Source organism: Pelecanus crispus, chromosome 1 (assembly GCF_030463565.1).
Source record: "Pelecanus crispus isolate bPelCri1 chromosome 1, bPelCri1.pri, whole genome shotgun sequence".
Taxonomy (NCBI): Eukaryota; Metazoa; Chordata; class Aves; order Pelecaniformes; family Pelecanidae; genus Pelecanus; species Pelecanus crispus.
The window spans coordinates 194,709,287-194,721,324 of NC_134643.1; the positions used below are offsets into that span (position 1 = coordinate 194,709,287).

Genomic DNA, 12,038 nt, shown 5'->3' on the forward strand with positions numbered 1-12,038 from the left:
ACTAATGATAAATGGCAGGATGAACTCAGTCAGTTGTATATGTAAACTACATAAACGTAAGATCAGCCTTTGCCCAGTGTTACTTACTAGATTAAATGAACTTCAGTTGAGATACTCATCAGAATTTAGTAGAATACTAAGTGAGATAGTAAAAGCATTACATCCTACCTACAGTGTTTGTTGGTACACTAGAGAGGGTGAGTTATAGGATCAGACCACTTCAAGCAGAGGAAAAAATTATTACTGCCTCTTGAGTAAGCAAGAGATTGGTATAGGCTCTGAAGGCTCTCAGTCATTTGGTTTGAGTTCTGCTGAGAGAGTTTGAGCGTTTGTTATAGTACAATAACTCTGAAGTTGCATTAAACTGCAAGTTGCTGTCTGAGACATCTGAATGTCCTAAAATACTGTCTAGCTGTCCAACTGTGTTGTTGTACTGGTACTGGCAGGACATATTTGGTGTAGTTCAAAACTGACTCGGTCAATGTCTGTTGTGGTGCTTCTGAGCTACAACTGTACGAGCTCAAGGTATTGGTTTATTACAACTTTGAAATTAATTGGCATCACTCCTTAGAATGCAGAAGTCTTAACTTGTTTGAGGCTTTTAATATGCTTTGAATTTAAACTTTGCTTGTTTCTGAACTCTACAATTTAGTACACTTAAATTGCATTAACAAATGCTGAACCAGAAATCATTCATCTATCTTTTTTTATTGTTGTTATTAGTGGGATTCCATCAGGGATCTTCTCATTTGATTGTCAATGATAAGTCAAGAGAAACAGGAAACCAGTTTGATGAATCGGATACTCTTACTACTGAATTCATGAGTTACATTAAGGCAAGTTTATGACAATTTTAAATGGGGGAAATATCTTCACTACTTTCATTAAGTACAGAGCAAGCAGGAATGACAAACTGCAGACATTTTAATGAGTAAGAGACTGCAATTGATATTCATTGTCATAAAAAATACAGAAGGCAAATATAAGCAGGTAGGTTTGAAGTGATTATAATTAATCTAGGAGGTTAATTTACCCATAACTCTTTTTCTAGTATATGTGAGAGTTATCCTTCAACTATGTTTAAGGCTTTAAGAAAAAGTGGCAGAAATGTTCTGTACTATTTGCTTTATTTTGAATTGAGCAACTTCTGCATTTGTTACAGTAATAAAATGTAAGAAGACTTTCTGAGTTAGCTGTGGTGGCTAAAGTTATGAAATAATGTTATAGTATTGAAATAAATTTTCTTAAATGTTTTAAAATTATAGTAGAAATTGAGAGATCTTCAAAGACAAATTACATCAAATCTAAAATAAAATCTGTTGTTCTAGGAACGTACCTCTTACAAGATTTATCAGCTTCCTTTCCTGATGGATTTTGGGAGTATGCACTGACTCTGTTATGAACTTTGTAATGCTATAGGTGATAGGAAAGTGCATTTGAATAATTGTGTGTATAACAAAATATATATGTGTGTGTGTATAATGAAGTATGTAAGAAAACACAGGTTACCCACAATAAGAAAGTTTGAGATTATACCTGTCAGTCTTTTTTGTATGTAAAGGGCTGGGTGCCACTTTAGTTTCCTTAAAGTGTTCGTACTGAACACTGGTGCTCCAGATTGCTGGTTACACGTCATAAGTAGTTGCTTAATCCGTTTGAAAGTATTACTTTTGTCTTTCTGTCATGGTTAATGAGTACTTGTTTATCAGTCATGTGGCATCTTTCTGGCACGTGGCTTCTTGTCGAGGAGCTATCAAATGTGCTTTATTTTTGAACTGTTTTTCATAATGAATGACCTTTTAGAAATTGTTCTGTTGTGCCTTTTTGTCTGTTTTAATTTGTATTTTCACCATTCATACTGTCATTTACTCACTTTTTTTTCTATTTGTGCATTAGGTGTAGTGGAATATGTCTAGACATACATGTCTGAGAATTCTGCAATAGAATCCTTAGAAATGTACTACAAATCATTAGTTATTGCTGTTGTGTGGTAACTCATGACATTCACTTGCTTTCTTCTATAGCAAGAAGTGCGTGATGAATTTACAAATTAAATGTAGTTAGGTAGACTAAGGAGTTTTTGAAAGATTCTAGAGAAATTTTGAGCAAGTGGGTGTTTTTTCTGTGAAAATTCATTTGCTGGATACTTTTGCTAGATCCTTTGTAATGCAAAGATATTTGAGAAATAGTATTTCATAGCATTCCTGTGGACATGATGTCTGCTCTTGATTTATAGGCCAGAAGGGATTATCTAGTATGGATATTTTTAGACTAGTTTTTTCCTTCTATGGAGTTTCCTAAGGGGTGCAAAGAGGGATTGTATCACTTCCATCTTCCATTGCTTATAGGAAAAAATGTGCTGGGAAGTAATAGTGGAAAGAGAAAGGATATGGCCTTTCAGCTTCTTGGAAACAGACTTCTGGTTCTGCAAAAGATCTCTTTATTTAAGCAACCTTTTTGTTCCTTCTAGCAAGAAAACTCTTGCAGATCATCTTCAGCTAGTGGCAGAGTCTCTGAGGTGGCAGCCACAGAGGACTAGCATTTAAAAACAAAGGAAATAAAACCCTTTTCCCTTTCATAGTTAATGAAGACAGGTAGTTATCAGAAAACATTATTTACATAGTAATACATGTTGCTTATTATGTTTTGTTATTTACAAATACAAATGTGAATTCAGTGGTGTTTAAAATAGCAATAGTGTATTGTCTAAAATGTCATTGATTCTTCGGAAGAGTTATTTGTAGTTGCTGGATGTTTAGGACATTATGGGTTATCTTGTATTGGCTTGTACTTTTGTGACTTCTATACTAAAAACTTATTTTTAGGTAGTTAAAATGTTAACAAATTATCATAGTTCTTCTGCATACAAATTCTCAGCAAGTGCGCACATTTGAGGTGAATGAACTAAGTAAAAGGGGATAGAGTACTTTCATCCTCCTCTGACAGAGGGGTACACACATCTGAAGCTGACGGTACATTATATTATGTATATACTTTGTATTTCCTTTCCTTGTTCTTCTCACTTCATCACCTTGATTTTCAGTAGCGTACCATTTGAAGACTCTTCCCTTGGGAATGTCTTCTATCATAGTAAGACAATATTATCTGAAATAATGCGTTGCAGACACTGGTTCAGTGAAATATAGGTTGCTGTATTGAATTTCAGGATAAGAATATTGCCCAGAGTGATCAGTTTAATTTCTTTTAATATGATATCTTCTTACCATTATGGCGGTTGAGATCAGTAGTTGCAGACTTGAACAGGTAGTACATCCATTTTATTCTGAGGACTTTGAACTCAGGGCATTTTCCTTCTTGTGCAGATTTCTGAGCTCTGGTTAGCCAAACCATACATAAAATCAGTACAACTTGCAGTGCAGAAGAGGAGCTTAGGCTTGGAGGATTTTGTAATTCTTCATGTGTTAGTCCTAATTTATATGGCTTTATTTATCTTATCTGTATAATTATGCCCAGACACTGAGGATCACCTTCTAGAATAAGTGCTGCATTTTTGTCATCTTACGATATATGCCCTTCTTACAGGAAAAATCATGTACTTCATTCCTGTAAGGAGAAGAAAAAGAAAAAAGAATGGCTTTATTCATTCTACTTGGGATGGGCCATCTTTGGGGAATGTTAGGGAAGCTGGTACACTCTTCAGTGACACATCTGGCAGAGTTGGATAACATTTATTGGTACAGGGTGATGTGAGTAATGTGCCAAACACATGACACAAAAGCGGATAAGCCTCTCTGTTTTCTGCTGTTCATTCTCCACTAGTACAAATGCACATCCATTCAGAGAGCTTCTGTCTTTACTGGCAGCTGGACTACTTCAGTGTTCTTGCCTGTCTGAGATGAAAGAGAAAATTGCAAAGCACCAAATGGAAGCATAAAAGAGCGCGCCACGTTTTCTAATAAGTAGCACTTCATAGTTATAGGTAGGACAACGGGGGCTCTAATTTATGCCTAGATTGAACCCAAAATAACTGTCTGACTGATACGAATTGTTGTACGCAGTTTTTGTTCTGATTTGTTTTAAAAAAAGTTTATTCATGGCTGTTAAAGTTGTCAAGTAGGACTCCTGTTAATGATTATGGATGAAGTACATAATTGCTACTGTTTGCATGTTTGGAATTTCCTTGCTCTGTAAACAAATCTGGCTGCAGGAGGAGAGCAAGTAAGAGGAGAGTTAGGGTCATGCTTAATTGAAGCGTTGTTTGCATACACCAGAAAGGCACAAATGAAATCTGGGACATAGAATAAAGAATTCTCATGCTGCTTGACTTTCTTTTTACAGTTAAAGGAGGGTAAGGGCTGTTGACCTCAATAAAATCTGAACAGTGAATAGAAGATCTTGTAATCAGTGTCTTAAAAGGGGGTAGAGTGAGGAGTGGAGCAGAAGTGTTGGATTGCTTCAACTAGCCACCCTAAACTGTTACATAAATTAGGTCAGGGCTGAGTCTGAAAGCAAAATTTATCTGCTTACTTAATTGCAAAGTTCAGTTCTCAATATCACTTTGTCTGCTTACAGAGCAGAGCAGCAGAGTGTGATGAATTATTGAGAATAGAAGAGGACACACAATGGCAAACAGATGAAATGTAAGTATTTTTTATGTATCTATAAGTAATTAGCTTTGTCATTTAATGAGATTGACCAGAACTGGCATTTCCTTATCAGTTAATAATTTTGTAGACTTGGAGGCACGACAGAAGCACAGCCTTGCACTTTGTGTGTGCTTAGTCTTTTACACATCACTGCTGAATAGAGTGGATGTTATATTACAACTAATTAATTTGTATGCACCAATAATGCTGTAATATTCTTACCTATGTAGAATGCAAGCTTTTTAACAAGGTTTTTTGATATTTAGTCTGCTAATGGCATTGGTAAAAAAGGATTTTATCACAACTTGTAAGATCTAAATTTAATGTACATTTAAAAAAATGTAATTTAATTGGAAAAAAATGCCTCAGTCTTTTTTCTTCCTTTGTCATAATTTTAACCCTGAAGCAAGCATTAATTCATAGACATTAATTCAAGAGCAGAGAAAGTCAACATCAGTTGCTGGGGAGAGTGCATAAGAAAAGGGGATTTAGCATGACAATGTACTGTGAAGTTATCTTTAAGCGGAACAGTGGAGTCCTGTATGATTTAAAAACAAAAATTGAAGGAAGGGAAGAATAAGTACTTTCTGGAAGAGCCTTTTTGGCAGAACTAACAGGTGATTGTGTTTCTAAACCCCCAAAAGTATTGCAAATATTGAAAAGCAAAAGAAAGCATGCTGGTCCATTAAAAGAATCGTTGTATTTAGTATATATCTTAAAACAATATATGTGGTGAGTGCTGTTAATGAGTCAAATATTGGGAAATAAATTTTGAATTTTAGAAGTCTGTTTTATTGAAAGGCTAAAAGTTTTAGTTCATATTTGTTTATGTATGTATTGGGTTGGGGGCCTTTGTTAAGTACAAAGTGCTGGAGAATTTTTTCAGAAGAAACTGTTTCCATAAATTCAGCACATATTACTGTGGACAGAGGCTGGGTTTTTTCCCCTCTATAGTATTTGCATGCCAGTTGGAAGATACAGCTCACAAATTGAAATTCAGACTACCCTTGATAATTGCTGTTGTACCTCTTTTTTGAATGTTTTTGTTTTCTGTTATAGAATAAATTTATCAGAAGAACAAACTATTGATATAGCAATGATAGAACAACTAAGAGAAGCAGTAGATTTATTACAAGATCCCAACAGGTATGCTTACAGTAGCTGGTGTCTTAATGTCATGTATTTAAAATTTTTGTGAATGGCTTTAGAGTTCTTAACTGATAATTGAAAGTTCTCTGGAGTTATGAGGTGCTTTGTTAGCATACTGATGTGTTTCAGGAGGCGCTTAGATAGTTAAGAAGGAAACTTGCATTCTCTCTCTGAGTATCTAGACATGATTCCCAGTAAATTAAGAAGGATTTCAGGTTTAAAAGAAAACTAGAGGTGGAGACACCTCTTAACCATTCATCTTGTTACAATACTGTGATTTTCTCAAGTTTGTCTAGGATAGTCATATTTCTCCTAGGGACTATAAACTCTCCTCTACTTACTAATGCTTGGTGTATTTTGTGGGGATTGGAGAAGGTGTTCTCACCCAGCTTCATCCCACCTCAATGGAGCACATAAAGGAGACCTGAATTTGTGGTGGAGTTTCTGTAGTCTCAAAAGAAGAAAGAGGAAGAGGCAGCTAGAGAAAGTTATTTAGATTTCCCCTGACTACAGGAGGCAAGGTTTTATAATTTAGGTGCCTGTTGTAAGTGGCTAAAGTCAGGTTGAATGACTCTGGATCTGTGAACAAACAAAGGAATATTTAACAGAAAATTAACACTTGTCCTACTGAAGAGGACTGACAAGAGTGGTGTAGATAGTTCTGTCCAGATGCTTGCTATTGCTTTTCTTTGTGTAACCACCTTCAGAAATTGATTACGTTCAATTCAAAACTAGGTAACTCATTTTTCTTCATTACTTCTATGAGGTAGCTGGTTTAGAGCTTAATTTCTCTGAAGACTAGAAACTCCTTGTCACTTCCGGCCTGAAGTATCCTTGTTTCTCCTTCCTCCCTTGGCCAGTTCACCATAGCCATTTGTTCTTGTGACTACACTGTTCTTTAGTTTAAATGCCTATTTTGATACCACTTTTTCATCTAGCAGACCTTTGTACTTTCTAGGACAGAAATTCAGTCCTGGTAGTATTTCTAGAGAGACAATTATCTGGCTTTATTTTGAATCATTTAAAGACTACTTCAATTCTTGAATCATATACTGAATACTTGAATCACAAGTACTTTTGCTTAATAAAAAGTCATACAAATTAGGAAAGCTTTTTAGTTCCTGTGGTTTCTGTGAGGTAGTATACCATTGCTTCTGCACCTCCTATGAGGCTTATTACTTTGTGGCAGAAGTGTTGCAATTAAAAAAAGGAAAAAGTCTGGTTTGGAAAAAAGCAACATTAAAAAAATTTCAGTTGTTAGCCTTATAAATGTTGTGATTTTGGTTTTTGTCAAATATTGCCCCAGTATTTCCTGCATATTTTGGTTTTCTTATTAAATTAAAAAGGGCAATAAAATACAGAAAATCAGTCTTTTTCTCCATGCATATTCAGATGTGTTTTCATTAGTAACACTACAGAAAATTTGAAATGTGGCTTTTAAAAATGGCTAATCATGTCATGTATGTCTGTATTTTTCCTCTGGTTTTTTGCATAGTGTTGTGGGGGGTTTTTTGTGGCTATGCTTTCTTTTTCTAACCTTAAAAGATGAGTATTTATTTTTAATTTACTAAGTGCTATATAAGCTTTTCAGTGTTACATCTTCTGTATGTTAACATACAGACTTACCCAGCAAAATGCACCTGGGTGCCTAATACTTGCCAAATGATGCTGTAGACTTTCAGTCCTCTGGGCCATGGGTTCCTCATCATTGCTTTTATAATTACTGGATTACATGGCAGTTTGTTATATACTTGCATTATATAAAGCAGTGTGAGAAAATTTTGGTTTTCATACTGAATTGTTTTTGTGTCTTTATCCAGATCCACAAAGGAATTTAAATGCTTCCATTGCTCCTTAGTTTGAGATGCACAAAAGCCTTCGTGTTGTTTTAACTTAAACCTAGAGCATGTCAAAAATTACAACTTTCCCTAAAGAGGTTCCTTTGTGCATCAGTATAACTCTAATCACCCAGTCATGATAACCTAGTTGAAATAACTAACTCTAGCCAGAATTATCCTTACCTCACACTGAAGACCATTTAGGAGTTAGAAAGAGAAACCACTGTAGGGGCTGAAACAGTAGGTGATGCTGACACACCTAACATGCACTGACTATAGTTCAGTGTAGAGCATATCAACTGGAGCTATTTTTGATAATGGATATGACTATTAAACTTGTAAAACACTTGTCCAGTTACTGTTGTCCTAGTGTTCTGCAGAGTTTCAAATCTGCATACCCTATGTGCACATAAGCAGCATTTCAGTTCTGGAAAGGAAAAAGATTTCAGACTCAACCTTTTTCAGTATTTTCAGATGTTTCTTTCAGACTCCTATATTCCCTTTCCCATATTCACTGCTTTCTTTCAGATCATTGTCTGCTGTGAATTTATTGTTCCACTGCTTTATTTTCATCCACTGTAAATTAAATTTTAATATCTAACCAGGGCTGTGACTTCTATTTGAACACAGGGTGCTAGAAGTTGGATATGGAAATCTAGAGTTTCCTAGATAATGGCATGGTTGTCGATAATAAACAAGTCCTTTTGTTTTGATACAAGCCACTGCTCAGGGTGACATTTGGCAGAGGAAAGCATTAACATTGCTTTGACTGAACTGGTGATAGTGAAGCATCAGGAGGCATTCCAAAAAGTTGTTATGAGATAACACTGAGTAGGTTAGAACCATGGCTATAAAAGTATTTCGTATATCCATTTGTTTGAAACTAAATACTGAACAGAGTGGTTTTCAAAGCTATACCCCAGTGCAATGTTTTTATTTCAAACCTTGCAGATTAAGCATGGATATTTCAGAGAGCAGTGGTGTGAATCTGTATCCCATGGAACCAGCAACAGCTTTAGAATTTCAGGAGTCTACAGTAAAGTGTGTTTATCTACCTTTTTTAGAAAAAAATAATGCATTTGTTAGATTCATCATATTCAAGTTTCTACACAATGAATTACATAATTGCATTTGTTTATCTTTATACATATAGCGGTCAAATGCAGGTGGAGATGTCTTCCCTTGGTCAGGTACGTTAATGAGTGTATTACTACAAATACTGGGGGGACGGGGGGGGAAGACAGGAAATGAGCCAACAATTTCATCAATTATTAATCAACAAGTAGGGAAGGGAAAAAAATTAGTAGGTTGGAGGACAAAACTAATTCTTCTTTAACATTTTTATGGAACTGGTTTTGTTTTGGTTTGGTTTTTTATGTGTATATATAAACTTTTTCTGGGTTTATCAGTTACTTTTTCCATCTTAGGTTTTTTTTTTTTTCCCCTGTGTGCAGCTTTCATGTATGCCAGTTCATAGCTCAGCTGTGCATACTGATCTACCATCCCACCCCCCTATCTCCCTGTTCTGGTGTAGGAAAACAGTACATTCACTAAGGACAACCCAAAAATATTTTGTAAACTAAAAATTAATGTTTTCCCAGAGCACTGCTACTATAGTTACAGAGAGTATATAAAGTGTGATTTGGAGTTTTACAGTGTAATATATGCTGCCTATTATTTGATCTGTATCCTGACTGGTGAACCGGTTATTCTTTATGATGTACTTTGTTTAGATTTACACTATCTACCTGCTAGCACTGGAACTGCACTTATATAGTATCTGCTTATTTTGTTCGCTTTTCATCACAGTATTTGTAAGAAATAATTCTGAGGTAACGTTATGCAAAAAAAGATATAGTTCTATTTCCAGTGATACACAGTCTGAAGATTTGTTTGTCTTACAGAGAGAAAATGCTGAAGAGGAACTAGAATTTCAGAGGAGGAGGGAGCTGATTATGGAGAAAGCAAAGCCTGAAGTGAGAACTTGTGAACAGGTTGAAAAATGGTCGTTGAGTCAGGTATGATGGTGTCTAGATGCAAGAAGTGTGGAAACATTTGGAACTGATCATTGCATTCTGTCAATTTGTGTGTGGAGATAATAGAGGGTTTAGGCCTATTAGGGTTTTTTTTCTTGCCTTGGCATGAATCACAAGGTTTGGCTGTAAGTGGGAAGTTGATTAACACCTATCTCTCAGGAAAAAGCTGATATAATTAAATACATTATTTTTTTTTTCCCCAGTAAACACTATAGTAGTTGCAGTGGTTGCATTCCCTGGAAAAAATAAGTCGCCTCAAAGTTAGATCTTCAATAAGATGAAACGCCTGATTCCTCTTTCCCCCTCACCCCAGATTCTCTTGTAGTTATATAAGCTGCTAAGTTTTTGTAACAGCAGCATTTTTAACGTGTTTAATATTACAAACAGATTGTATATAGGTTGAGATGATAGTGTTAAAGTTTCAAAAACATTTTAAGTTTTGTGTGCATTGCAATGGTCCAGAAATGAAAAAATCTAATTTAAATATTTGGTGCGTATGTTATTACTTCAGAACTTGTTTGTATAGGGATTTTTGTGACTGTTCTTGCAAGAAGATTCTGAGAAAAAAATTACATAATGTTCTGTCTATATTGGTAGTACCTTAATACGGTCTATCTTATCCAGATATGGATTGAATCTGGTTTATCTTAATCCTTTTCAAATATTTTTATGTATAATCATCTTTACTGTCAAATAATCCTGTGATATCCTTGTGTCTTAATTTTGTCTTTATTTTTTCTTTAAAATATCAAATTCAAAAAAATTGAGTTGCTTCATCTAATCCATTATATTGTTGTACGCTGGGGTTACCACACTTCATTTGGAACAGTTCTTACTACATTGCTCAGATTAATACTTAAAGCTAATTCAGTGTGTGGTCTCTGTATTTTGATAAACTGTTTAACAAGGACACTGCTGATTCACTTTTAAGAACCTTTTAAAAAGAAGAAATAAGTCTTCCTAAACACTTGTAGAGGGCCTATCTGGACTATGTTATGCAGGTGAAAGCAGTAGGCATGTTCCATGAAATGGAAACACATCTTGCAAGAGCAAGTTTTTAATCATGCTACATTGCATCGTACAGTAAGCACTTGGATTACTACTTTTGTTATTAAATTAATTCAATTTGGCATAAATTCAGAATTCTGATTAGTAACCTGCATGCTGTGAGAGAGATTAGACCTGCAACCTAGGCATAACTAGTTGGTCTGTCACAAGAACTTAGTCCCTGAGCACAGCAGCTCAAGCATGCAAGTCCCCAGGTAGAACTGGCTGGGATCAGAGAAGTAAGATTTCTTTCTGTTTATTCTAAGTAATACAGTGGTTGAGATAACGTTATGAAAGATGTCTAAAGCTGAAGAATTTTTTTTTTAAGCTTGAAAAGTAGCCAGGAAAGGTCATGAAGCAAAATGGGTGTGTAATGTTCCTTCCCATCTTGCTAACTTTTGGAAAGCTCTGTGACTGTTGGCACTTGGAACACTTGGTCCCATCTTTTATTTTTGTTTCAATTTTTCATCGATTAAAAAAAAAAAAATTGGCCCTAAGGAAATTAATTTTAATTGAATTACAATTTGATTTTACTTATGCCAGCTGTGTTTCTGCTGACTGAGTTATGTTTGATGCAGAATTAATGATTGTATTTCATATTTATTAACGTAATTTACATGTTTCCAATTTAACTATAGCAGAAGTGGTAACAAAAGGTGTGTTATATTGCAGTTATAAAATGAATTACGGAATACTTGTCTCTTCAAATCTATATTAAAAAAATCTGTATGTGCATGATAAACTCTTGGTGATAGTTTACGTACAAAATCTGTGAGCCAAATTGGATACTGCATTTGAACCAACAAACATTAAAATCTTATAAATGCAGTTATAATCCCTTAAGATTGAAACTAAAAAATGAATGACAAATCTGTGCGAATAATTTCCACAAGGCTTTTTTAAATGTTTAATAATAAAAGTATCTATTATTCATTAAAATTAATTGTTTCAGTGAAAAATGAATTAAGTATTAATATGTATCTGAGTATCATGAGTGAAATATCCTGTTGTGGTGTATCACTAACATAGTTACTGAAATGTTTTTGTTTTGTTTTTTTTTTTTTCCTTTCCAAACACACAGAATGATCTAATTGTTTGGAATACAAGTGGGCAAACCTCTCACAATGAGGTAAGATGCTAGTGTCATTTGTTTGTCTCCTTTGTTTTATATGAATGGTTCATATACTAAATGAAACATGTAATTGAATATCACAGAAAGTATGACTGAGCTCATCAGTAATGCCTATGTGGTTTATTTGGGCTGTGGTTTATTCTTGTCGTCTTAAGGATTTACTAGAGTATAAAAATATACTTTCTGATAAACTTGTTTCTGAGTTATGTAGTTTAGTATAAAACATTTA

At 34.7% G+C, this 12,038-nt stretch overlaps 1 protein-coding gene across 1 annotated transcript in view; it reads left to right on the forward strand.

Annotated features, from left to right (window-relative positions):
* The window catches only part of LRCH1 (leucine rich repeats and calponin homology domain containing 1), a 138,662-nt gene that overhangs the window by 89,008 nt on the left and 37,616 nt on the right, over positions 1-12,038 (forward strand). The window contains exons 9-15 of the mRNA XM_075709224.1: positions 724-836; positions 4,534-4,601; positions 5,667-5,753; positions 8,546-8,635; positions 8,748-8,788; positions 9,636-9,637; positions 11,759-11,806. Coding sequence (XP_075565339.1) covers positions 724-836; positions 4,534-4,601; positions 5,667-5,753; positions 8,546-8,635; positions 8,748-8,788; positions 9,636-9,637; positions 11,759-11,806 — 449 coding nt within the window. The remainder of the gene's footprint in view (positions 1-723; positions 837-4,533; positions 4,602-5,666; positions 5,754-8,545; positions 8,636-8,747; positions 8,789-9,635; positions 9,638-11,758; positions 11,807-12,038) is intronic.